This window comes from Sorghum bicolor, chromosome 3, assembly GCF_000003195.3.
Source record: "Sorghum bicolor cultivar BTx623 chromosome 3, Sorghum_bicolor_NCBIv3, whole genome shotgun sequence".
Taxonomy (NCBI): Eukaryota; Viridiplantae; Streptophyta; class Magnoliopsida; order Poales; family Poaceae; genus Sorghum; species Sorghum bicolor.
Genome location: NC_012872.2, coordinates 53,174,566 through 53,202,190, shown reverse-complemented (window position 1 = coordinate 53,202,190; position 27,625 = coordinate 53,174,566). Strand labels below are relative to the sequence as shown.

General features: G+C 41.3%; 3 protein-coding genes across 4 annotated transcripts; 2 read left to right on the top strand and 1 right to left on the bottom strand.

Annotated features, from left to right (window-relative positions):
* On the top strand, positions 8,044–12,305 carry LOC8082460 (cytokinin riboside 5'-monophosphate phosphoribohydrolase LOG). Its single transcript, XM_002458025.2, has 7 exons — positions 8,044–8,492; positions 9,170–9,267; positions 9,861–9,891; positions 10,491–10,590; positions 10,700–10,770; positions 11,611–11,754; positions 11,887–12,305. Exons 1-7 carry the CDS (start codon positions 8,301–8,303, stop codon positions 12,004–12,006), a joined length of 756 nt encoding a protein of 251 aa, XP_002458070.1. The 5' UTR covers positions 8,044–8,300; the 3' UTR covers positions 12,007–12,305.
* LOC110433929 (forkhead box protein C1-like) lies at positions 12,418–15,123 on the top strand. The gene is made up of 2 exons (XM_021457075.1): positions 12,418–13,305; positions 13,394–15,123. The coding sequence occupies exon 2, from the start codon at positions 13,494–13,496 to the stop codon at positions 14,355–14,357; it is 864 nt and encodes a 287-aa protein (XP_021312750.1). The 5' UTR covers positions 12,418–13,305; positions 13,394–13,493; the 3' UTR covers positions 14,358–15,123.
* On the bottom strand, positions 22,784–26,940 carry LOC8082163 (protein arginine methyltransferase NDUFAF7 homolog, mitochondrial). Of its 2 annotated transcripts, none has more exons than XM_002455816.2 (10): positions 26,599–26,940; positions 26,440–26,501; positions 26,208–26,351; positions 25,855–25,965; positions 25,576–25,771; positions 24,507–24,565; positions 24,352–24,404; positions 24,060–24,282; positions 23,387–23,495; positions 22,784–23,294 (listed from the first exon to the last, which is right to left on the bottom strand). In XM_002455816.2, exons 1-10 carry the CDS (start codon positions 26,876–26,878, stop codon positions 23,032–23,034), a joined length of 1,500 nt encoding a protein of 499 aa, XP_002455861.1. In that variant the 5' UTR covers positions 26,879–26,940; the 3' UTR covers positions 22,784–23,031. The 2 variants fall into 2 exon arrangements, with proteins under 2 accessions (XP_002455861.1, XP_021310890.1); XM_021455215.1 differs by having other exon boundaries at positions 26,440–26,523; positions 26,599–26,937.

The window sequence follows — 27,625 nt, the reverse complement described above, 5'->3', positions numbered from 1 at the left end:
TAACTAATTATACAGTTTGTTTGTAATTTGCAAGACGAATCTTTTGAGCCTAGTTAGTCCATAATTGGATAATAATTACCAAATATAAACAAAAATGCTATAGTACTCAAAATCAAAAAAATTTCGTCATCTAAACCAGACGTGAGTATTATTACATATACTAGAATAATGTGAATCCTCGTCTTCTTGGAATCGGTGGAACAATTCCCTTCTAGTAAATCCATCTATCTCAAAAAGTATCTGAATGTCGTTTTAAAATTTTTGTGGCAACGCAAGAATTTCATAGGGATTGTAAAGGAGGATGGGCATAAACCCTAAACCCTAGAGTTGGAATTCTTTTGTGGTGGATTTGATTTGGTATCCAAGCTGGGGAGCAAATAAAAGACTACTCCCATACTTGCCTGGATATCTAGGCTTTGTTTAGTTCCATTTTTTTTTTGATTTTTAGTATTGTAGTATTTTTATTTTTATTTGACAATTATTGTTCAATCATGGACTAAGTAGGTTCAAAAGATTCATCTCATGATTTACAGACAAACTATGCAATTAGTTTTTGTTTTAGTCTATATTTAATGTTTTATGCATGTGCCGCAAGATTCGATGTGATGGAGAATTTTAAAAACTTGTTGGTTTTTTGTGTTAGGCCACTCTCAATGCATAGTTTCATGACACAGTTACCAAGACTATAAACTAGGTAACCGAGCCATATGAGTTTCATGGGGATGAAACTCATCTCTCATCTGATGAAACTCCTTCATTTAATGACCCTGCCAAGTCAGCAATTTTGTTTATGTGGCACTCTATTTAATGTACATGACACTCCCATAAAATATGCATTGAGACTGACCTTAACTAAACAAGGCCCGATCGTCGAGGAAATTTAACAAATTGTCATCAATGCACAAGTAAACTAGACGAACTTTTCAAGGACATGATGGAGGAAGCCTGTTTAACGCGGCAGTTTAATTAGCTATTAGCTAGCCTGCGCGGTGACAACTCCACTGAATGAACAACTAAAATAGATAGACTAATAAAAAAAAGAAAGCTAGTTGCTGCCATTAATTAACGTTAGAGAGAGAAGAACAAGAGGAGTTGCTGCCATCAACTTCTCCAAGAGAGAGGGAAGAAGAATGAAGTTGTTTCCTGCAGCCAGCCTGGGGTTTACCTGCTTAGACGAGTCTCGATAGAGTTTCATGCATATTAAATATATTAATATGACACTATATTAATAAAAAGATATGATAAAAGTTTTATAAAAGTAAGAGCAAGTATTATAGTGGGCTGTAGGCCGGCTAAATGCTGAGGTGGAGGAGAGAAGGGAGAAAAGAGGAGAAGCAGGCTGTAAGCTTACAGCCAGCTTAGGCACAGGAACCAAGAAACTTTGTGAGAGAGATAAGTGGGTCATGTATTAATAGTGAATAGCTAACTATTGTATGGATGAGTTCGGAGAAGGCTACATGAAACCTTACAGCCAGCAAATGAGTTGTATTATTAAACTTGCTCTAAAAAGAGTTTCATTCTCATGAAACTCTTCTCCACTGTTTTCAAAATATGGATGTGTTAGAAACTAGGTCATAAAAGTTCCACTAATGATGGCCTTATATTTCTTAGGGCCTGGTTAGATCTCTTCAAAATTTAAAAAGTTTACAAGATTCCCTATCACATCGAATCTTACGACACATGTATGAAACATTAAATATAAATAAAAAGAATAACTATTTGCACAATTTGTCTGTAAATCGTGAGAAGAATCTTTTGAGTCTAGTTAGTCCATAATTGAACACTGTTTGCCAAATACAAACGAAAAGTCTACAATATCAAAATCTAAAAAAATGGATCTAAACACACCCTATATCAATAAAAATAGATATTGTCAGTGCTAGTTTAATTCAAATGGCAAATAATTTCTGTATGTGTCCACTTGAGTGATTTCGGCTTCTCTCTCTAAAAAACTTTTTTCACTGCGCTCTACCCATTTGTTACAAATTACAAGGTCCTTTACTTTATTTTAAGTAAAAAGATTGTACATTGATTAAATTTAATGGAAACTTATTATAATATGTATTACAAGTTCAGATAGATGCCCTATTAAGGTATATTTCATGGAGAATTTAATATTTTTTAGATGTTGTTACAGATGTGTTAGAACAAAGCTTAAGTCCTATAGTATTTTGGAGCATAGTGATATTACTGGCGGTATAAATTTTGTTTTGCTACCTTGTGAATTGGGGCCTATATTAAATTAGAGCTCTGACTCTAGCTTCTACTACCTCATTTCCATTTTATGTAGCACACATGTATATCAAGATTTCAACTTTAAAAACTTTAACTAATAATTATGCTAATGATGTTTAAATATTGTATAATACAAAATTTATATGATTAAATTTGTAATTAATTATATTATCCAATGATTATAAGTTTATAAACTTAAATAATATAATCTAAAATAAATAAATGGTTACAATGTAATCTAGAAGATTGTGTTATTCTAACTTGTGCTAGCTAGATAAAATAGAACGGAGAGAGTATTTTTACTATAGCTGTTTTTAACTCACATCCATAAATCTCTACAACTAAAAATTATGGAGAGGACCCGTCTACTACATCTATGGTGAAGCCACAACTCCCCTTTTTACTATGTCATGATAGGTTATCCCATCAACTCAGGCCCCACTCACCCATGCATGCAAAATTGTTTTAGCGAATTAAAAAAATTCATAACTCTTAAACCGAAGATATAAATTAAATTTTGATTGCATCATTAAATTTCTTATAACAAATCCTTTAAAACAAGATCACACGTGGATATATTTAGATAAACTTTTATTAATAAATATTTATTTCTACAACTAAAAATTATGGAGAGGACCCGTCCAAAACTCTCATTCCTTTCGTGGTCTTTTTTACTGCGCGATGACACGCTATCCCATCAACCTAGGCCCCACTCACCTCTACATGCAAAATTATTTTAACGAATTAAAAAAGTCATAAATCATAAACCAAAGATATAAATTAAATTTCGATTGCACCATTAAATTTCTTATAACAAATCCTTCAAAACAAGATCACACATGGATATATTTAGATAAAATTTTATTAATGAATATTTATCGTATAAAGATAAAATATTTTCTTTTATTAAGTAGAGACAATATTCTAGGTTACAATGTTCTGTCTTTGTAAAAAAATGTTATCGATTTAGAAGAATAGTATTTTGGTTTTAGATTTATGAAAATGATATTACAATATACATAAAAATACATAAATACATGGCATAGATAAAAATAATAATAAAATCTAGAGTAAAAAGCATAAGAAAAAAATAAAAACACAAAATGGAGAAAAATTTCAAATAATATCAAAGGGTTACTTTTTAAATATCGTAAATATATTTATAAAACATTAACATCACTAAATACATCATAAAACATCATTAAATATATTATAGAACATCACATCTATTATAGATTACATATATACTAAGGCCTGTTTAGTTCCTAAAAATATTTGCAAAATTTTTCAGATTTCCCGTCACATCAAATCTTTAGACGCATGCATGAAGCATTAAATATAGACGAAAATAAAAACTAATTCCACAGTTTGGTCGGAATTAACGAGACGAATCTTTTAAATCTAGTTAGTACATAATTGGATAATATTTGTCAAATACAAACGAAACAAGACCAGAGCATTCATCATTAAAATTTTTTGGAACTAAACAAGGCCTTAGTATGGTTGGGAAAACTAAACAGACCCTAAGACAGTAATTTTGAAAGTCGAAGAAGGGGAATTGCAACAGCTGCAGAGTGGGGAATTGCAATTCACAGCAAGGCCTTGTTTAGTTCTCCAAAAATTTTGTAAAATTTTTCAGATTCCCCGTCACATCGAATCTTTAGACGTATGCATTGAGTATTAAATATAGATGAAAATAAAAACTAATTGCACAATTTAGCCAGAATTGACGAGACGAATCTTTTGAGTCTAGTTAGTCTATAATTGAACAATATTTGTTAAATACAAATAAAAGTACTACTATTTATATTTTGTAAAAAATTTTGGAAGTAAACAAGGCCCAAGATGGCGTGCGCGCGCGGCACCCGGCAGGCATCGTCAAGTTCACAGGATCGACACACCGCAAGGCGGCATGGGCATTGGCTACGGGGGGATGAGATTTGATTTGACCATGCACGACTAAACACACCGGACGCGATGCGATGCGATTTGACATTGGTAACATGCATGAAGACACTGTGTGTTGAATGCTCCTGTGATCCTGTCTGTCCAACAGCCAAACAACATGCATGCGAGACGAGATCCTACTTGGCACTTGTAATTGTGCCATTAATTGGCTGGCGTCAAACAGCCCGGCCGAGAAGATGGGAGCAGCAGCAGCAGCAGGCAATCAGGCACGCGCGGCCGCACCGGCCCACGACCTGCACACACCACAGGTTCACGAGCATGGATATGGGACGGCATAGATAGATGCCACACAGCCCGCCCACGTACTGCAGGTGGGAATGGAATACTAGTATACCAGTAGTATATATTATTATTCGCGATTTTGCCACGCAACGGAACAAGGGACGACAACACGTTTATTGCTCCAGTGTCCAGGCCGGGATATAGACAAAAACGTGTCTTGCATTTCCTTTCTTTTTCGAAAAATGAAAATGGAGGAGACCCAAACAGCGCACACGAATCGGTGAAACCTAGCTAGCAGCTGGTTTTATTTTCAGTTTTGTGGGCAAATTTACGGTTCGACTGATCCGTTGGAATGCATTCGGGACACGTCTGATAGTATAGATTCATTCGGCTCTATAGCTCCTCATCTGTAGTAGCATGGTAGAGCTCAAAATTATAGCATTATTAGTTTATTTGACACCTTAGCTTGTGACTCGGAGTAGCTCCTCGCTATAGTTGTAAACACTGTTGTTTGTTACAAGAAGCTGAAGCTCGAGCTATCTATACCAAACGCATCCTTAAATTTGCACCATAGTGACGAAATATATGCATATTAAAGTTGTAGGTTGATTCGGTTGCTGAGATATATTCTTTTCGTCCACAAATAAATGCACATCTCGTTTTTTAAGAAATCAAACTTTTAAGTTTGACTTAAAAATATGTCAAATAATATTAATATTTGTATATATATAAATAAGTATATTATGAAAATATATTTCATGCTCAATCTAATGATACATATTACATATGATAAATATTAGTATATTCTATATTTGGTCAAATTAAAAAATTGACTTCTTGGAAAACGAGACATGCACTTGTTTGTGGACGAAGGGAATGGTACTATACTCCAAGCAAATTAGCACTTTGGGAAAAAAATTAAGAGTATTCATAATCACACATGTTTCTGCAGTTCCCAAACATGATCAAAAGACCAACTTTACGTTACAAACACGTAAACACAGGAGGCACTCCAAAGAAGAGTTACACTTTACACAAATACAGATATGCTCAATTCAGAAAACCTAAAATTTATGCTTAGAGGCATGATAAGTTTTACATGGCGTTGACATAGCATCACACGGGATATTGCTCTCAGTAAAATTTATCGTCCGTCACATTGAATGTTTCGACACATGCATAGAGTACTAAATGTAGACTATTTACGAAACTAAAAACACAGATAAAGAGTAATTTGTGAGATGAATCTTTAGAGCCTAATTAGTCCATGATTGGATACTAATTTCCAAATAAAACGAAAATGCTACAATACATGTTAAACTTTAACACCCTCAACCAAACACCCCCTTAGAAGAGAAAATAATAATCTTGGTAAAGTAAAATTTGCCCCTAAGGGCACATGCCCTCGCAATGTGGACTACAGTTCGCACTAAGATTCGTGTCCAGCAGAAGAGAAACCCTTAGGGGCAAAGAAACCGCGTTCTATAATTTTTAGGTGTATCTACATACATGCGACATCTTACCTAGCTTCACTCCTCTAAGACGACGACTCTTGATATTCGATTTCGATGAATCTTAGGACAAAATAAGGAGAAAAGAAAATTCCATCATGTTTCTTATTATTAAACACCTATGATCTCATGGCTAGCCTAATTTTGTGGTTGATTATTGGGCCTTTGTTCCTAAAAGAATACAATTCTAGTTTTGTTTTAAGTCAAATTATCTCAAACTTGGCATGTCTATAGGAAGAGTTTCAATATTTATGATAGCATACCACATAGGTACCCTCGAAAAAATATTACTCTGGATGAACCTAAATGTACTTTTATTCATTATCACAATTTAAAATGATTTAGGTCAGGGCAAAATAAAAAATTGAGGAGGTAGCACTATAAGTGGTTAGGAGCTCCCATGAAGTCTTTATAGTTTAGAACAAAACTTAAGATATATGTTTGGACTAGGTTAATGCCCGTACGTTGTTACGGATTTTAAAATCCACATACTTTATGTTTCTTCATTGTTATTTTATTTTTTCTGTCTATATTCTTTTTTTTTCATTTTTTTAATTTTTGTTTTTCGATTTTATTTTATTTTCTGTCCTTTCCTTATTCTTTTCTTGTTTTAATTTTACCTTTTTATTTTTTTTGTTTTGGTTTTATTTTTATTGTTCTTCCTTGCTTCTATTTGTTTTTCTTTTTTCTTTTCAGATTTTCTATGTTTCTTCATTCTTATTTTATATTTTATTTCCTTTTAATCTTAAATTTATCTTTATTTAAATTATTCATTAATTTTATTTGCTCTACGCACTTTTTATCATTTGTTAATTATGTTTGTTTTTATATTTTTTTCTTAGTAATTTTATTTTTTATTTTTATTTTCTATATATATATGTGATATTTATGTAGTATATATTTAGTGTTCTATATTGTGTTATGTCATGTTTACGTAATATATATGTGATGTTCTATGATGTTTCTTACGGAAGCTGTGGCTTCACTATGGGTGTTGTAGATGGGTCATTTTTATAATTTTTAGTTGTAGAGATAGACCCTACTAAAGTTTATATCTAACTAAAATTTCAAAATAAAAATTTAGTAAGCTAAAAGTTCCCTAGCTAAACTTCAGTTGGGTTGTTTAGATGTTCCAGCTAATTGATTCAACTAAATTTTAGTTGGATTAAAATAGTTGAACCTAACTAAACTTTAACTAGTCTTTTAGTTGTGCTGCTTGAATGTTTACCCCAGCTAAATTTGCTACATAAAGTTTAACTGATGCATCCAAATAGAAACAGACCCTTAAGATGTGTTTGGTTCCGCTTGTCACCGGGATAGCACGAAACAATGAGAAACTCGTGTAACCAGTTGAGTCGTTTTGTTCTTCACATGAGCAAGCAAAAACTCACTCCCACAAATTTTGGAAGACAAGAAAACCTAACACACATATATGAGCCTCGCTCAAAATCCTCACTCGGTAAGACTGACAAAGTACCGAGCAAAGAAACCAAACACACCTTTAAATACTAAGGCCTTGTTTAGTTCACCCTGAAAACCAAAAAGTTTTCAAGATTCCCCGTCACATCGAATCTTGTGGCACATGCATGAAACATTAAATATAGACGAAAATAAAAACTAATTACACAGTTTAGCTGTAAATCACGAGACGAATCTTTTAATCCTAGTTAGTCCATGATTGGATAATATTTGTCACAAACAAACGAAAGTGCTACAGTTCCGATAAGTTTTCACTTTTCGGAACTAAACAAGGCCTAAGTAATTCTCACTATTCTGAATAGTCATTTCAAACAGACTAGCATGCGCCGAAAATTAAAGTTGATACACAATCAGCTCGACCAACAAAGCTCCAAACTTGACCAAGACCAAAATTTTCACTTTCCACGCACGTAAATAAAAATAAAGACAGGAGGATCTCCTCAAAAGAAAAGAGTAAATTGACAGAGAAAAACATGCACGGATTTCAGCAGCGGGTCCTCTCTCTCAGGAAGGAAAAGAAGAAAGGGTAGAAAACAAAAGGCGAGAAAGCCCCTATACCAACCCAGGCCAGGAGGAGGCCCCTCCCGTCCCGTTCAGCTTCACTATAAATTGACGCGCTCTCCCACGCCATCCGGCTCAAAGCTCAGGCCGAGGCGGCAGCAGCAGCAGCAGCCAGCATCGCAATCCCAGTCGTCGGAGCACTCGCAATTTCCCGTGTACAGCTGCCTACCCTCCCTCCCTCCCTCTCTCCCGCTACACCCACGCGCCCACCTACCCAAAAGAACCTCGCGGCCTCCTCCCTTCCGCGGCGCCACCACCACCTCGTCGGAAGACTAGCACAAGCACATCGATCGGCGGCTAACCCCCAGCAGCACCAAGGCGGCGATGGAAATGGACGCCGCTGTGGCCGCGAAGAGCGGCGGAGTGACCGGGGTCGTCGCGGCGGCGGCCGCGCAGGCCGGGATGAACGGCGGCGAGAGGCGGTCCCGGTTCCAGCGCATCTGCGTCTACTGCGGCAGCGCCAAGGGCCGCAAGCCCAGCTACCAGGACGCCGCCGTCGAGCTCGGCAACGAGCTGGTACGTCCGTCACCGCCACGCGGCCCCTCCACCCTCTCCTCCCTCGCCTCAAAAAAAATCCCGCCTTTACGGTCACAAAAATCCAATCTTTTCGTTTGGGCGAATCACCGCTGCCCGGTCTGGTGTCTGGTCCCAGATCAAAATCCCGCGCCTTGCTGCTGCTGCTGCTGCTGCTGCCATCTTGTTTGCCTCGCTCCTCCACTCGATTGCGGCTCTGCGGCCGGGCGCCGGTTGCGTGTGCTGCTGCTGCTTCCTGCCTGCGGCGGCGACACAGCTGCGGCCGTGGCGCACGCCGCGCGTCCCGTCCTTGGGTGATCATGCCCTGCACCCGCTCACGCTCTGCGCGGCGCACGGCTGGGACGCGGCGAACCTTTGCTCGGCTGCTCGCCATCGGGGGAGCCGAAAGGCGCCGCGAGTCTTTGCTGTTTTGGGCGGTGGTCTCGTAGTTGAACGGCCGTCCTTGTCACAGACCATAATGGATGGTGCTGGGCTGCCGCGCGCGGTGACCTCATTTGCCTCCGCGGATGAACAATCTTTGCTTGCTTCCTTGGCGCACCAAAATCCCTATTTCTGTAGCAAAATTATAGTTTTTGTTTTTTTTTTCTGCATTTCTACATGGTGGTGTCGCTATTGACGATGAGTGAATGAATTTGCTCGATTTTTTTTCCTGGTGCCAGGTGGAGAGGGGCATAGACCTGGTCTACGGGGGAGGTTCCATCGGCCTCATGGGGCTGGTCTCTCATGCCGTTCATGATGGAGGTCGCCATGTGATTGGGTGAGCATCCTATCCTAACCCCCTTTCCTTCCTTCCCTCTCTATCTCTACTCTCTAGACTAGACAAGTTGTGCTGCTGTCCTCGCTCTCCTTGATGAGAAGCGCTCATAGTCCTGCTCCTGTGAGTGCATGCTTCCTGTGCGTTGGTTGCACCAAAATGGTAGCTTTTGATTGCCACAGCCATGGCTCTGCCCCCTGGGTATGCCGTTGAGACGTGAGTCTCTTGCTGCATCATTTCAGCTCAGCAGGAGCCACTTTGAATGCAACTGGGTTGGGCTTAAGTGCCTTTTGGCCTGGTTTTCCAAAAGGCCACTCTGCTGCATGCTCCAAATGTGTCTTGAATTGCAAGTTGCAACATTAGTGCTCTCGTCTCTTCTCTGGTTTGCCTTAATAATTGTGCTATAGTCTGCTTCTCTCTAGAGGGGGGGCCGGGCCTGAGTCTCTTGCTGTGGTGTGCCTAGCCTGAACTAGCCCTGGCTTCCCAGTTTGCTGCAACGGGAAAGACCATGGCCTGGTGCTTTCTACCTGCTCGACTGCTTCATGCTACAAATAAACTGACGTGCCTTTCTGTTTCCTCTCTTTTCTTGACTGCAGGGTCATCCCAAAATCCTTGATGCCCAGAGAGGTGAGCCTCTTCGACGTCCTGGAGACTTTGCATGCATTTTGATTACTGCTGCTGTGCATTGCTGCTGTCTTTGGAATGCATGTCTGGCTGCTTTCGTGATGCCTGTGGTAGCACGGCTCTCATCTGAGTGAACCAATAGTAGACATCAAGCACCAATAAATAACAAGGGGACCCTTTGTGTAGGGAGGCATGATGCATTTATATCGATCACATGAATCTAATGCTCCTGAACCTAAAAACATCGTGTGCTGTACTTCAATAGGTATTCATTCAGGCTTTATGGTTTTACCGGACTGCTACTGTACTGATCTTGCTTGTTGTCAAGTTTTTACTGCATCGCATGTTATGTGGTTGTCTTGTTCTTTTTACTTGCTGCAATGCACTTGTACTTTCTTATGCTGAAAGTAGATTTGGTCCTGGTCGGTGCCCTTGACTAGTGCTTTTATGTGCAACTAGGCAGTTTTATTTTGTAATAGTATATGATACGAAGGATGATATCATGTGGTACTGCATTTCTAATTTCAGTAGAGCATTTTTAAGTATCCATCTTTGAAAGCGCGTAAGATTGGTGCTTAGATTCTTGATTTCTTCTTCTGCAGGTAACTGGGGAACCTGTTGGGGAAGTAAGGGCGGTCTCTGGCATGCATGAGAGGAAGGCCGAGATGGCTCGGTTTGCTGATGCCTTCATAGCATTACCTGGTATGGTTTTTTATTCAGTACAGAACTGGTACACAACAGTTTTCTTGCGGATTTGGTTGATGGTCATAGGATTCCAAATTTGACACGCTCTATTGGCGTTACATTACAGGTGGCTACGGAACTCTGGAAGAGCTACTTGAGGTCATCACCTGGGCGCAACTAGGAATCCATAAGAAGCCAGTAAGAACTGATCCCGATACCTTGTTGGATCCAAACCCAATACTTTCTCCCAATAATTAAGCATCATGTGCAGCGCAGAATTCTGTTTGTCCTAGCAATTCTGTAATAATCCACTAGTTTATCACAAAGTCGTTAGATTAGAGATACTGCGATCTTTTTTCGCAAACATCTTGCCTTGATCATGGCTTCCGTGGCGCACGCTGTGCCCATGTGATAGCTGGGGTTTTGGATGTCCAGAGGCAAACCATTGCATTATTAGTCTAGTTTAGTTCGCTTAACACCCAGTCGCCCGCAGGTGTTTTAATTGGAACTTAGTTGGGGGAGCATGCGATCCGCGCTCTCCGTTGTTTATACGCTTTTGTCCACTTAATACCTCATGAATACTTTGACGAAACTGACAGAGTGATTCTGGTGGATCTTGTACTGGTCAAACTTCTCATTTCAAAGGGAATGTGCAGTTGGCAACCTCTCTAAACAATTGCTGCGCATTGGTGAGCCACAAATGATAGATAGATGAAAGATTTGAACAATCGATGACCCATTGTTATCTACTTTGCTTAGTCAGCTGTTTTACTATTATTGGAGCCTGATGGCCCCACTGAATTTTTAAAACGCTGCAGTATTATATTAATCGGGATCATTGGCTTGGCCCCACGCGAATCCTATCAGCGTGGAATAGGCTGCAATCAGCAATAGCTTGGAATTTGATAACCTGCTAATCTGTCTATTTTATTCTACACACGTTAGCTCATTTTCTCTATGCAAGACTACTATAACCAATAACCATCTATCTCAGGGAAAATTGTGTGTGTCTAACCGAGTGTAAATATTCACCTGCAGGTTGGGCTTCTGAACGTGGATGGATTCTACGACCCGTTGCTGTCCTTCATCGACATGGCTGTGAACGAAGGATTCATCAAGGAGGACGCTCGGCGCATCATCATCTCAGCTCCCACGGCGAAGGAGCTTGTTCTGAAGCTTGAGGTGTGGAAACTTAAACCTGAGATTCCGATTCCGATTCCTAAGCGATTGCTCTCCCAAGTAGGGGATGCCTATGTTGACTGACCGATCGAACCATTTGATTGACGGTTTCTCACTCACGTGTGATTCTCGCAGGAGTATGTTCCGGAGTACGAGGTCGGTTTGGTGTGGGAGGATCAGATGCCGGCTGCTGTGGCCGCCACGGCCGCGCATGGGTTCGCCCCGGAGCTGGAGCCCGGGATCGCCTCCTCCTGATCATGAGGACGTCGGCTGGCCTACCCACCCTAACCAGATTCAGACCGACGGCCGGCCCAAAGTAGTAGGCATCTTCTATCTAGTATAATAATCTAACAAAGAAGATTGGGACGTTGTCTTAGCTCTAGCCTCAGATCAGTTGAGCCTGTCAATTTGTTCTTTTGGGACGGATGGATGACAGTGTCTACTTAGTAGCATCATTAGCCGCAGTGCAAGTGCATCTCTGTAATGTCTGTCATTGCTGCTCCTTTTGGTTTTGGCTTTTGGTCCTAGAAGTAGGAAGGAAGGCATGGTTTGTATATTCCCCCCCCCACCCCCCCCCGGGTATGTGGCGATCGATTTGTTTCGCTCGCATGCATGCAGCCTCGCTGCCACGTGTGATGGATTGGAAACAAAACTAATGCAATGCAAGCGATTCAATTTCTAATCTACTACTAATAATCAGAGTCTGCTGCTGTTTCTTGTGCCACTGTCACGCTGTGTGCTTGTAGATAAGACTTGCTCTTGTTGCTCCTTTTGGGTGCTGGGTGGGGTTTGCGGGCGGTTCCGTCGTCGCTGTCCGGGGCGGGCGACGGATGGGACTGAATGGAGGAATCCGCCCGTGCGTCCGGCGGGCGAGGGGCTGTCGGCAGCAGCGCCGCGGGGGGGGCAGCAGGACAGCCGGTGGGTCTCGCGGCGGCGACCGGAGTGGCGCCTGTCGCGAGCTTTTCTTTCGGTTGGTGCCCTCTCTCTCTTTTGCAGAGGAGAGGAAAGGAAAGGAAAGGAAAGGGAAAGCGAGCGAGCTTTGACATCGGCGATCAGGTGTTCCCCGACACTAGGTAGCCATCCACCATCGCTGACGACTTTGGACGGATCTCGTCGAGTGGGCCCGGGCATTTTCGTGACAATCAGCAGAGTAGAGTTAGTTAGAGCGGGTACTTTAGGTAAGTGAGGGTGGGATCAAATCCCATCACACAAAGGTAGCCTACGGCTACGGGTCCCCATTTCTTTTCTTGCAGTGAATAGTGATGCGGTAGAATCACTGTTGCATTGCACCACACGGGAGGGGACGCTGCACGACCCAGTAATGTACTGTATACATAAAAGCGTGCTAGCCCGTGAATCTATTGACTAGTACAGTAATTTATACTAAGTGGTAAATGTTAAGAATATTCTTAATATTCTAAAGTGATCAATTAGTAGATAATTAGCAACTGCTAATGACGGTTTTCTTTCACGTTCCCGCTCTCCTGATCGTGGGAGCGGACGTCGTGGGAGCGGGGCTCCCGTATCCCCTGGAAACTGCCCCATCGAGGACATGTATAAATACTTTCACTCTTCATCAATAAAGGACTACTGTTCACTTTACTTTCTATTGTTCCTATTACATACCACAACACGTTATCAGCGCTCTACACTGAGAAGAGAAGGCCGGGAGCAGTTCACCAGGCGCCGGAGCCCTTCGTGTTTCCGGCGATCACCGGAGTTGGAAAGCGAAACAAGGTACAATGCCTCCACGGCCGTACGTACCGTCTGCACAACTCGTTCTTCGCCTCGTCTTCATGATCTACTACCGCGCCTGCCGCATCGGGGTGCCGTTCGACAACGAACACATCCGGGACTCCCTCCTCAACGCACTGCGGAATCTCCTCGGAGAGAGCCGCGGCGCTGGTGCTCCGGTGGAGGCCGGACGTCGTCGTCGTCGACGCGGGCGTCGTGCTTCCGCTCCAGTGGCACCGGTTGACCCAGTGATGGGTTTGCCGGCGAACTGGAGTCCTGGACAGGAGGAGGCGTCCGTCCAGCACCTCCCCTGGTGCCCGTTCCAGGGCACGGCGCCGGGACCGTCCTCCTGGGTGCCAGTGGCGCTAGCCGCCATGAACCCAGAGGCCGGTCTATCGTCTTCGGCCGCACCGCCTGGCTTCACCGACACCATGGCAGCGCCTTCGTCTTCGGCTGCGGCTCCTTCCGCGAACGAGGCGGCTACTGCAGCCGGTTCCCCGTTGGCGAACGGAACCTTGCCGAACGGATTGGCAACTCCTCGGCCGCTCGCGACCATCGCAGCGCGCCGGGCCGCACCTCCGCTCCGCCTCTTCTCCAGGGATGCCGGCGACGTCGTCGATCCGGCACTGCAGGCCCCACCACCACCGCAACCAACGACACCTCCGGCTGTCAACGTCGCCGACCAGGTGGTGAGCCCGACGCTCTGCCGAACCTGGATCTCCGTGCCGCACGGCGAGTCCGCACGCGCGCAGGCTAGCCCTCGCGCGAACGGCCGCGTGCGTGCATTGGAGAACGGCCACGCTAGCCCAGGCATGAGCGGCGGCGGCGGCGCTTCTTCCTCCGCGGAGGGGCGCGCCCCTCCCTCTGCTTGAGCCGCCAACAGAGAGGGGAAGGGAGCCACCGGCCGCCGGCTAGTCCTTGGGACCAAGCCTAGGCCGAGGGGCTCGACCTTCCCTCGATCTGCGCCGGTACCTCTTCACCGGCGACAGAGAGGAGTTGGAGGAGGCAACGGCGGCGGCGGCTGCACTCGGCGACGGCGGCGCTCGCGGCAGCCGGCGTTCGCGCCCTCGCGGCAGCCGGCGCTCGCGACCTCGCTGCAGCAGGTGGGCGGCGGCGACATCTGGCGTGGACGGCGACGGCAGCACCCGGCGGCGCCCGGCGGCAGCGGCGCTCTGCCTGGCCGTGGCTGGCTGAGTGGTGGCAGTTAGGGTTTCAACCCTAACTGCCCACCTGTTATACAGGCCAGGGCGCGAGAGGGGGGGGGGGAGTGGCGCACCTAGGCCACTTCGGCAGCCCATGCCCAGGTTGCGGCCTGCTCCCCACCGCCGGCTGAGGCTGGGCCAGGAAGCCGCCGCGGGCTGGGCCTCCCTACCACTGGCTGATGCTGCTGTGCTGCATGTCTGGGCTTGAAGCCAAGTTATCTTTTATGTTTATTTGTTGTTTTTAAATTTCCAGCAGTCTAGTACTTAATCCTTGTGTTAGATTATGTTTAGTTGCTGCTGATCATCAGTATTAGTGTCTATATTTCAGTTTAATTAGACCTCTGCTGTTTTATATATTTGTACAAATGTGTTTGTTTACATTGTACTTATGCCAATTCGGATTCTAATATAGAATGCTAGTATGTTTGTGTTATTCCATGATCACTCTCATACTTGTTGTGTCATTACAATAATTGTATCTCATATCTTATCTCTCTGTTATCTTATTCATTAGTTTATTTCTGATGAATTGCAGCAATTAATTTATGCATAGCTTAAGTATTTATTTTGGGGTGAATATTTTTAAATATTCAAGGCATTGGCTATGATTCAAATTTTCTATTGATTATTTAATCTAAAGACAGTGCCTAAGACAGTGAGTTTATTCACACATTTTCAAAGGTCTACATCAAGTCCTTTTGACTAGATGATTACCTACTGAATATATATCCCAAAATAAAGGATTAGACCAAGATCATTTATGGCTTACACTATTGCAGTGATTACCATGTTTTAATCATTAATTTATTTATATATGGTGTAGTAGAGTTCTTAGCATTGGCTGCGTTTAATTCAATATTTGGATTATTCGGCCCAGAGACCGTGCTAAGACAACAAATTATTTGCCTACTATTAAGATCTACTCTATGTCTTATGACATTTGAGATTATCTAACCATATATATACAAATTTTTGAGAGTTGCCCTGAATATTATTTGATCTTTGTCTACCTATTGATATCTTAAATCAAGATGAGCTATGCTAGTTAAATTAATTTGCATTTTATTACAACATTTTGCTTACCATCATGATTGTAATTTACTTTGAGTAAATTTATTAAATCAAATGGTATTACTTTGTAGGCTATGGCCATGGCTAAAGAGTTCGATGAACTTGCTTTAGATGGTCACAATTATCCTACTTGGGCATCGGATATCAAAATTAACTTTGCATCCCGTGGACTTTTGGCACACATAAATGAACCTATTGAAGGGGTAGTGCTAGATGAGCAAAAGAAGTTAAGGTTCTATATTCATAAGGATCTCAAACAAGAGTACCTTATGGAGGAAAATCCTCGCACATTATGGCTTGCTCTTAAAGAGCGTTATGATCAGCAAAAGGAACTCATATGGCCTGAGGCTAATCATGAATGGAATCATTTACGTCTGCAGGACTTTAAGTCTGTTGCTGATTACAATCATGTTGTTCATAAGATTTGCTCTAAATTGAAATTTTGTGAGAAAGAGCCAACGGATGCTGATAAGATAGACAAAACTCTATCTACCATGCTACCCGCTGACCAAATCTTACAACAGCAGTATCGGGCTAGTAATTACACTGTTTATTCTCAACTTATTCATACATTAACCCAGGCTGAGAAACATGATGAGCTTCTTATGAAGAATCACCATAAGCGCCCAGTTGGGGCAACACCTCTGCCTGAGGTCCATAATGTTCAGAATAATGTTAAGAATAAAAAGTTCAAAGGATCTACTTCTGGAGGTCCTAAGAACAAGCCCGAGAAGCGAAAATTCAACAAAAAGCAAAAGCCAAATGATAAAAATAAGCAAAAAGGTGAGGGCAAGTCCAAGAATGACAATAAATGTCATAGGTGTGGGACTTACTCTCATTTTGCTAAGGATTGCCGTACTCCTAAGCACTTGGTTGCACTTTACCAAAAGTCCTTAAAGGAAGCAAAGCAAGGCAAAGCAAAAGAACCAGGAATTGAAGCACACTTCAATCTTGCTTCTGAAGCCACAAAGGAAGTGGGTTGTTCAAGCAAGGCTATTGTGGAAGCAAAGAACAACAATGCTCACCAAGTTGAGAACCTTCCAGGAAGGGATGACATGATCATGGAGTTCACTTCCAATGACATGTTTGGAGATTTCAATTAAAGTCTCGATCCATAGTTGATATCTATCTAATTATTTTATTAGAGATGCAAGTGTGTTGTAATAAATTAAGTTGTACAAACTCTATGTGACTTGAGTTGTGCAAACTTGTTTGTGAGATGAGTATTGTGACCTATATGTATTGTAATGTCATACTCTTATGTTGGTATTGTAATAAATTAAGTTGTGTATGTATTTCTATATGTCTCATAAGAATTTAAATTTTATTCTTATTTTACTATAGATGTCTTCCTATGTCAATCCAATGGAGGAATTATGTCTTGTAGATAGTGGAACCACAAACACTATTCTTAGGGAGATGAAATATTTCCAGACTCTTAAGAAAAGAGAAGGAAATGTTATGACCATCGCTGGAAGTGATGCTTTAATAGTTGGTTCAGGTAGAGCCACTATTGTTCTCCCTATGGGTACACAATTAATGATAGAGGATGCATTATTGTTTCCTGAATCAACCCGTACCCTTTTAAGCTATAAAGATATCCGTAAGAATGGTCTCCATGTGGAAACACATGTAGATAATAAAGAAGAATTTATTCTCTTTACTAAACTTACCGGATTTGGCAAACAAGTTTGTGAGAAAATTCCATCCCTCCAATCTGGATTGTACTATACATACATAAAACCAATATCTCATGTTGCATACAAGATATTTTTTCAAAATGTTGATTTATTCCAAACATGGCATGATAGACTTGGTCATCCAGGAATTGGAATGATGAGAAAAATTATAGGCAATTCATTTGGTCACAATTTGCATAAAGCAAAATTCCCACAATCTTCGGATTTTGTATGCACTGCATGTGCTACAGGGAAATTGATTTTAAGATCTTCAACTCTTAAAATCAAGACTGAACCACTAAAATTCCTTGAAAGAATTCAAGGGGATATTTGTGGGCCGATTCAACCTGTATGTGGACCGTTCAGGTATTTCATGGTATTAATAGATGCATCTACAAGATGGTCTCATGTGTGTCTTTTATCGACACGAAACCATGCCTTTGCTAAAATAATGTCTCAACTAATACAGTTGAAGTCACATTATCCTGAACATCGAATTCAAACAATTCGAATGGACAATGCTGCTGAATTTTTATCCCATGCTTTTAATGATTATTGTATGGCAATGGGAATTCAGGTTCAGCATTCTGTACCCTATGTCCACACTCAAAATGGTTTGGCTGAATCTTTAATAAAGAGAATTAAACTCATTGCAAGACCAATGTTGATGAATTACAAGTTGCCTACTTCGTGTTGGGGTCACGCAGTACTGCATGCTGCTGAATTAATCCAACTACGACCAACTGCATATCATGATAATTCCCCTTTACAATTAGTACGTGGTGATCCTCCAAATATTTCCCATTTGCGTAAATTTGGGTGCGCAGTTTATGTGCCCATCTCACCACCTCAGCGAACAACTATGGGACCACATAGAAAATTGGAGATCTATGTGGGATTTAAATCTCCGTCGATCATTAAGTATTTAGAACCTCTCACAGGGGATCTATTTACGGCCCGGTTCGCTGATTGTATTTTTAATGAGGATCATTTTCCGGCATTAGGTGGAGAAATGTACCAAAATGAATGCCGAGAAATTAATTGGAATGCGGAAGGCATTTCATCCTCTGATCCACGTACTATGGAAACTGAATTTCAGGTTCAGAGACTTATTGATTTGCAAAATATTGCAAATAATCTGCCAGATGCGTTTACTAACTATAAAGGTGCTGTTAAATCTTTCTATCCTGCAAGGAATGTGCCAGAAAGAGTGGAGGTACCAAATAAAACCACTCATGTAATCCCTCTTGGAAACAAGAGGGGGAGAGGCAATTCCAAGGTGCAAGATAAGAAACAAAAGAAAGTAGTAAACGAAGATCAACTTTCTGTTGATATACACCTAGTGACTAATCAATATCTTTTGGAAAGATTTGATATGTTACCTGACCCACTTATGTGTATAAACACTAAAGTTGGGACATCAAGAAACCCTAGATCAATCATTTTGGAAAATAATGATGATCCATCAAGGGTAGATGAAATTGCCATTAATTATATAGAGACTGGAGAGTCCTATGATCGTAAAGCTACAATTGTTAACATTTATTTCTCTGAGCAAATTGCTGAAATCCTTCAAAATGATCCAGATCCAAAATCCATGGTAGAGTGTAAGAAACGCTCGGACTGGAACAAATGGAAGGATGCATTAGAAACAGAGATAGCCTCGCTTTCAAAAAGGGAAGTGTTTTCGGCTGTATTGCCAACACCTCATGGTATCCATCCTGTTGGATATAAATGGGTTTTTGTCCGGAAACGGAATGAAAACAACGAAGTGGTGAGATATAAAGCAAGGCTTGTAGCACAAGGTTTTACCCAAAGACCTGGTGTTGATTTCAATGAAACATATTCTCCAGTTATGAGTGGCATAACATTTCGATATTTAATATCCTTGGCAGTGCAAAATCGTCTATCTATGCAGTTGATGGATGTAGTGACCTCATATTTATATGGGTCATTGGATTCTGAGATATACATGAAAGTTCCTGATGGAATTAGTATACCAAATTCTGAGGCAAATCGCAACATGTTTTGTGTTAAATTGCAGAAGTCATTATATGGCTTAAAACAATCAGGCCGAATGTGGTACAATCGGTTAAGTGAATTCCTTATACATAAAGGATACACAAATAATGATGATTGTCCATGTGTCTTCATTAAGAAATCCCAAAAGGGTTTTTGCATTATATCTGTATATGTTGATGATATAAACATCATTGGCAATGAGCATGATATTAATGAAGCACGTCATCATTTGAAAGCGGAGTTCGAAATGAAAGATTTGGGTCAAACCAAATTTTGCTTAGGTTTACAACTTGAGCATTTTTTATCTGGGATTTTTATTTACCAAGCTGCCTATATCCAGAAAATGTTGGAGAAATTCAATATGGATAAAGCATACCCATGTAAAACCCCCATGGTTGTAAGGTCTTTAGACATAGAGAAAGATCCTTTCAGACCTAGGGAGGAAGGTGAAAAGATTTTGGGACCTGAAATCCCATATCTAAGTGCTATCGGAGCACTTATGTATCTTGCTAATAGTACCCGGCCGGATATTGCTTTTGCAGTTAACCTATTAGCAAGACACAGTGCCACTCCTACCAAGCGTCATTAGGTTGGAGTTAAGACCATATTTAGGTATCTCAATGGTACAAGGGATCTTGGATTATTTTATAGCAAAAATCAAGATCAAAATTTATATGGGTTATACAGATGCTGGATATTTATCAGATCCCCATAATGGTAAATCCCAAACTGGTTTTGTATTTTTAAATGGTGGAACAACAATTTCTTGGAAATCATCCAAGCAGACATTAGTGTCTACTTCCACCAACCATTCTGAAATTATAGCATTATATGAAGCATCACGAGAGTGTGTATGGCATCGCAGAATGGTAGACCACATATTAAAATCATGTGGAATTAGTGCACTTGATACACCAACAATTATCTTTGAGGATAATGCTACTTGTGTTGTACAAATGGAATCAGGGTATATCAAGAGCAACATAACAAAGCATATTACTCCAAAATTATTTTATCCCCATGAGTTACAAAAGAATGGGGAAATTGAGATTCTGCAGACTAAGTCATGTGATAATCTAGCAGATTTGTTCACCAAGTCTCTACCATATTCTATGTTTCACAAATATGTTGAAGGAATTGGTATGAAAAGACTTAGGGACTTGCAGAAATCAGGGGGAGTATCTCTTGATAAATGATTTATTTGTATTATATTGCACTCTTTTCTTTGTATGAGTTTTGCTTTAAAGTTTTCTCATATAAAGTTTTTAACGAGGCAATATCAGCATTTTATATATGTCATATCATCCAGTTTTTCCCATAAGGGGTTTTTTGAGATGATATTTTAAGATATTGTTATAATGATTATCACGGTGTTTCTCCTATTATTTTCCCATTGGGTTTTTGAGGAGTTTTATCTTGATATATCAAAGCATTCCTAAGTTTTTTTCCACAGGGTTTTTCGAAGGATATATGATGGCAATTATTATGATGAACAATTAAAGGAGATAATTGATCAGGGGAGTGTTAAGAATATTCTTAATATTCTAAAGTGATCAATCAGTGGATAATTAGCAACTGCTAATGACGGTTTTCTTTCACGTTCCCGCTCTCCCGATCGTGGGAGCGGACGTCGTGGGAGCGGGGCTCCCGTATCCCCTGGAAACTGCCCCATCGAGGGCATGTATAAATACTTTCACTGTTCATCAATAAAGGACTACTGTTCACTTTACTTTCTACTGTTCCTATTACATACCACAACAGTAAACACGTGAGTTCACGGGCGAATTCGCTTGCACGTTGTATCACTACTCCGGATAGCAAATGGTGATGCAATAAAATCGACAGGTAATTTGGACGCGCGTAACAGTGATGGCGGGGCCGAGCAGTGTGCCATCTTTGCAGTAATAATGTCATGAATTATTAGAGCGCCCTTGATGATAGATAACTTATAAATAGCTAGCTAGATAAAACTTAAAAATATAATAATAATAAAGCACTATAGTAGAGGGTTATATGAATTGTGAGAGAGTTGTTTGTAGGAGATCATACTAGGCTATCTATTTGAGAGTTGTTAGCTATTTGATGCCTCTCCTTCATAGCCAATAGAACTTTTTTTTCTTCTTAGATTAGCTATTTGAGAACAATCGAAACGCCCTCGTTAGTCTTCTCATGGATGTGAAAGCAAAGCAAAGGAAAGAATGTAGCAGTTTCCTCCGGAGGGGCCACAGCATCACACGTGTGTTTGTTTAGGCGAACAGCTAAGAACAATGCTTCACCCAAGTCTTGACGTTCAGCATAGAATATCATTCCCCAGTGACGGATTCGGTTGATGCGAGCTCTTTCCGGCCGTGGACGGTTTCAGGCCGTTTTCCGGTCCCTTTTCCCCCTCCGCTTTCATTCATCCGCATCCTTTTTGTCAAAATAATTGCTGCGTCTCAGTCTCAAAAAATAAAATAAAAAAAAATGCTGCGTCTCTTCCCATCTTACCCACGACAGGACGACTGTATTGTGTATTGTAGACGGATTCATTCGGACACCTGCTGCATGTATTACCGGCTGGCCCTGTTTGGTTCCACTCTAAACTTTAACTTCCGTCACATTGAATATTCGGACACATGTATGGAGTATTAAATATAGATTTATTTACAAAACTAAAAACATAACTAGAGAGTAAATTGTAAGACGAATCTTTTAAGCCTAATTAGTCCATGATTGGACACTAATTGTCAAATAAAATAAAAATACCTGTTAAACTTTAACAACCCCAACTAAACACCCCTAGACCATGCAGTTTTTTTTTCCAATCAAAGTCTACCAGTATTTTCTTTCTCTTTCTTTGGTTCTGTTTTACGGTTGGCTTTGGTACCACGGTGTCAAAGAGTATGCGTAGTTGGTATCAGATAAATACTTAATTGACCGGAAATTGGCATACTTTGAAGTGCATTTGATTTAGTATATGCATTTTTGACTAGAATGACTTGAACTGGTAGCTTACTTGCTTGATGTATGCATTGACGCACGCCAAATGCTTTACTCAAATCAAAGGAACGATCACACAAGGTAAGCGAAGCTGCCGCGTTGCACGGGTAAAAGGGTCAATGCTAATCTATTGTCCCCTTGGAGACCAGCCGGGAAAAGGGCAACAGCAAAGCTCCGAAACAGAGGCCATCATCATGTAGTAACACCATCTAAACATGCTGACTCTGCCGGCCAACAGATGCACGACACGACACGCCTTCTTTCTCAAGGCTGCTGCTCACATTTTGAATCATAGCAGACGCTGACATACAGAAGCACATTGTGACAAGAGAGGAGACATTGTCATGGCAAAATGTCAACACAATTATGAATTGCTTCAGGTGAGTAGGTACAACACATCTTCATTACTAGTACCTCACAAAAGAAAGTAGCGTACATTGTCATGAGGCTATGTTTTTGCGTGTACAGGAGAAAGCAGGAGCAAAAATTGTCCCTGTCTGGGCTGATCATCAAAATCCCTCAACAATGCTATAGGAGTTACAACACTTATTTGTCCCTACTGGAGGAAAAGGGGATAGCTATGCCTGAGTTTTTCACTCGAATGGAATGGGCGTGCCCTGCTTTTTGTTGACAATGGCCATGGCCAAGTACCTGGTGCCCATTCCAATTGGTGTCTGGTCCTCAGGGCCTTCCCAGAATGGGGCTTCCCCGTCTCCAACTAGTCGCCAGTAGCCCGTTCGCAATGATTCTGCCTGCTCCTCGGTGCAATTCTGCAGGAGAGCTTCTACCCTGAAGTTGATGCCAAGAGAACCCAAGAACTGGGACTGTGTCATTGGCCCATGGACTGAGATGTCATCTGCAGAAATTATGAGAAAAATCTCATGTGAGTACTGTGAATGTTATTACCGACAAAAAGTACAGGCAGGAGTTAATAACGCCAGTGCAGACCTGAAGCTTCCTCAGCAGAGTGCTTGATTGAAGCAAAATCAACATAGGCACTCAAATCAGCAGAGCCAGGATCATCTAATATGTCGACAAACTTGTGCTTGCGGATAGCCTGCATTTATTATAGTTTACTTAGTCCCCAAACCATTCATCCAGGACAATAGCTATTTGCTATCATACAAGATATGTCAACCAAAAAAAATCCATAAGGCTAGTTCTGTGTGCCAAATAATGCATAAGTTCAGGACCTTGAATTTAGCTATTACTCTTTCCAGTATCGAAAAAGTATTGCTCTAAGGTCTTCAAATATCATTTTTCATGACAGTAAGTATTGTAAAATATTCAGAACATTTAGTTCCAAAATTTTTTGGGAAATGGGCACTATAGCACTTTCGTTTGTATATGACAAATATTGTCCAATCAATAGACTAAATAGGCTCAAAAGATTCGTCTTGCAAATTACAGACAAACTGTGTAATTAGTTATTTTTTCTATTTATATTTAATGTTCCATGCATGTGTCGCAAGATTCGATGAGACAGGGAATGTGAAAAGTTTTGCAAAATTTTCTGGGAACTAAACAAGGCCAAAGACTAGCTACTAGGCTTCAAGAATTTATGGTACATGCAACATTTTGAGTTTACTTTAGATACAGTGAAGTGGTTTAAAATCCAAACCTGGAGACTATCAGATACTATTCCGTTTTTTCCATAGTCAATAATAAGAGCACCTCCACCATCCGAACTAATTCTATCTGCAATTTGTTCAGTAAGCTCCATCGCTTTGGGGCAGACTTCAATATGCTCAATCCTCTCAAGCTCCTCAGAGCTAGCCCAACCAGAACGCTTGGCGAGGTAAATTAAAGAGGGTGTGGGATGGGGAGATAGAACAAACCGAAACCTGCAGCAAAGTAAGCATTACACATTTCCTTACGGTTAAAAGTACATAAACGTAACTTGTAGAGCTTACGAGGAATCTTCTGCAAGATCCACCATCTTTTCGCACCAGCCACGTGATGCTTTCTGCAAAAAGAGAGAAGGATTATTCATTGCAATGACTATAAACTCTGTTGGTGAATGGATAAGCACAACAAGAACTTGTAGTAATTAATCATGGGAACAAACCTGAAACTGATGGATCGGTAAGGCATCATAGAATTCATGTGCAATGATTATGGTTGGTGCTGCATATAAGATAGTTACAAATATGAGAAACATAAAAGCCCCCAATCAAGAAGTTTTCAAAGAAACAAAGTTGACAAAAGGCAAATACATGAACTTAAACAGTTTCAAAATGGAAAACCGTCCGATACTTGATACTAAGGGCTTAGACCATCAGCAGGTTGAACAATTATTCATATTCCATGCATGAAGTAACTAAACTAGCCGGTCAACAATGGCAAGGTAGATGCTTTAGACCAGTGACAAGGAGTACCAACACTTGTGTTCGAGTCTCAATTTTGCCTTTACCTACAACTACAAGAGTGGGTTATGTTTACTCCAATCAAAACTGAATTTGTTAACATAAGTTGAGGCAAATAACTGTTATTGTTGGTAGTCCTTAGAAAATTAAACTGCAGTTTCATAAACCAATACTGCAGCTCCTTATGATATATGAAGGCAGATCCCATACCCCAATAAAGTAGGTGCGGGTGTCTGGGGGTGTATGAATTACTCCCTCTGTTCCCGAATAAATCAATTCCTATAATCCGTGCAAGTTAAACTATCTTAAATTTGACTAAGTTTAAAAGAAACAGTAACAATATGTGTAACAATAAATGTATGACATAAAATAAGCACATTATGAAAACATGTTCTATGGTATATCTAATGATAAAAATTGATATCATAAATCTTGACAGGTTTTTCTAGAAATTCGGTCACAGTTTAAAAAGTTTGACTTAAGAGAACTCTAGAAATCTATTTATTCAGGGAATCAGGGACAGAGGGAGTACCTACCTGGGATTTTTCATATTAACTACAGCTAGGGAATTGAATGACTCTGATTAAATAAGCAGACCCTAAAATTGTCTAAATGGCCTCCAATTTTTCACCCAATACACCAATAAGATGAATGGTGTAGAAGTCAATTACACAAGCGTTTATGACAATATCAACTTCTATATAGATCATTAATTCAAAACCAAAAGTTTGAAGGTGAAAGAACCAGTTCGAAATGAAAAGAGACTCATACATCCTGAGGGAACCTGTTCGAGGGAGGCATGCCAACAAATGGGGGCTCCACAAAGCTTGCTAACTGTTCTCTTGCCATCATCAACATGTTCATCTTCACATTTCAGAGTATTATACTGGATCTTTTGCAATGTAGGACTGCACTCGACTAAGTTAATGCTGAGTGCCTTGGTGAAGTTAACAAACTTTGCTGAGCCCTGTTGAAATAAGGCATCCACTAAGAAGTAAGAAGAACACAATGGAACTTCAATACATGATAGATGCTAGCGATAAAACATACCCTAAGTAAATCAGCCAAGAGTGTTCCTCGTCCTGGGCCAAGCTCGATCAGATTCACCATTGCTGGCTTTCCCATTTGCTCCCAGAGGCACATTGCCCAGATGCCAATCATCTGTACCAAAGAAATGCAATAGCAGCAGACTCGGTTCATGAATCTCATTAATGCCTTGTTGGTTTGAAAAAAAAAAATGAGAGCACATCTTACGGTTGAAAAGTTATAATTGAAACACACAGTTCATTACTGGATAGTGCTTACGTAACAAAATACAGCACAGCACAATGTTCTTCACAATAGTGTTGACATAGCAATTGATTATGTTGACATAGCAATTGATTAGTGATCACTAGTTTTACCTCTCCAAACATCTGGCTGACCTCCGGAGAGGTGATGAAATCCCCTGATTCCCCAAACACATCACGGTTGATATAGAATCCTGACTGGGGATTCGTCAGCACCTCCTCCATGTATTCGGCTATGCTGATTGGCCCACTCCGAAACTAACGCCACCACAATCACATAGAAATGGACAATTAACATTTATCCAATGCGAGCAACAGAGATTAACCTAGAAACAGAAGCTGGCACCTTTATGATGCTCTTGATGTGCTTGACGAGCTCGGAGTCCGACGACGGCTCGTGCGAGTGCTCTGCCGCATTTTGACACAACACCTACTATCAGATAATCAGAAACCCCAAACCCAGACACCAGTGGCTCGTGAACGAGAAGAGGCGGACGGAGCGGACCTGGGGGGTTGTAGAGCCCGGAGCGGTCGACGGAGATGCTGAGCCGGGCACCTGCATCACCATTGGAGATCTCGGGGAGCTCTCTGTCCTCCGCCTCCTCGTCGTGGCCGGCAGCTGAAGACGAAGAAGGCGGCGAGGAAGAGGTGGTAGGGGAAGACAAGAAGCGGGCTTGGAGGAAGGTGGCGATGGGAGGAGGGAGGCGCCGGTGAGTGCTTCCGCAGCCACCGCCCGAGACACGAGGGGCGAGGCGGCGGAGGAGCGCGGCGGAGCCACGAAGCATCTCGACGGCGACGCGACGAGAGAGAGAGAGAGAGAGAGAGAGAGGTGAATGTGCGAACGTATTGGGCCGGAGCGGGAGGAGAAGGATGTGTGGGTTTCGCTCGGGCCAGTTCCACGGTCCAATTGCCCTGGCCCAGAGATTCTTCGGAAAGGCAGGCTCATGAAGGAAGACACTCTAATTTTTTATGCTCATTTGAATCCAAAAAAATGTGATGCTCATCGGCTAATTTTGAGCAACTTTACCGACGTCTATTCTTGTTGGGAGGCTATTTTAAAATTTGTATAGCAAAATATATACTCTAACAGATGTGTTATCTAATTTTGTAAAATAAAAAATTAGTTATCCTTTGATTTTTTTAGTGGCCATATATAGCCAACCACTGACACTCTAGCTATCTGATTTTGTAAAATAAAAAAGCTTGTGGACTTCTTCTTTTTTAAGAAGTTTTATATTTTATAAAATATCTAAATAATGGAATTTAGCTAAACAAGGCTTGGAGTTGCTCTTAGGAGCTTTGTTAATTTTTTAGTAGAAAGCTATTTTTGGTTTGTTTCGTGTCCTGATGGAGTCTGTACTTCTTATCTTGATGAATAAAGAATCGGAACTGCTAGCGCCCGGACGTCCGGCGCTAGCAACGCGTCTGGACGCCGAGCCCACCACCCGCGCCACCATAGAGAAAAATAAAAAAAAGAAAAGAAAAGGAAACTCCACCCGCCCCTAACCAACTCTCCCCTGCCCCACTCGCCC

Excerpts from the sequence above, each read along its gene's own strand:
- LOC8082460 (XM_002458025.2), top strand. The coding sequence starts at position 8,301 with ATGGAAATGGACGCCGCTGTGGCCGCGAAGAGCGGCGGAGTGACCGGG. Across the intron at positions 9,268-9,860 it reads GGAGGTCGCCATGTGATTGG|GGTCATCCCAAAATCCTTGA; the intron begins GTGAGCATCCTA and ends TCTTGACTGCAG. Across the intron at positions 10,771-11,610 it reads TAGGAATCCATAAGAAGCCA|GTTGGGCTTCTGAACGTGGA; the intron begins GTAAGAACTGAT and ends ATTCACCTGCAG.
- LOC110433929 (XM_021457075.1), top strand. The coding sequence starts at position 13,494 with ATGCCTCCACGGCCGTACGTACCGTCTGCACAACTCGTTCTTCGCCTC.
- LOC8082163 (XM_002455816.2), bottom strand. The coding sequence starts at position 26,878 with ATGCTTCGTGGCTCCGCCGCGCTCCTCCGCCGCCTCGCCCCTCGTGTC. Across the intron at positions 26,352-26,439 it reads ACATCAAGAGCATCATAAAG|TTTCGGAGTGGGCCAATCAG; the intron begins GTGCCAGCTTCT and ends TGGTGGCGTTAG. Across the intron at positions 24,566-25,575 it reads CGAACAGGTTCCCTCAGGAT|CACCAACCATAATCATTGCA; the intron begins GTATGAGTCTCT and ends TCTTATATGCAG.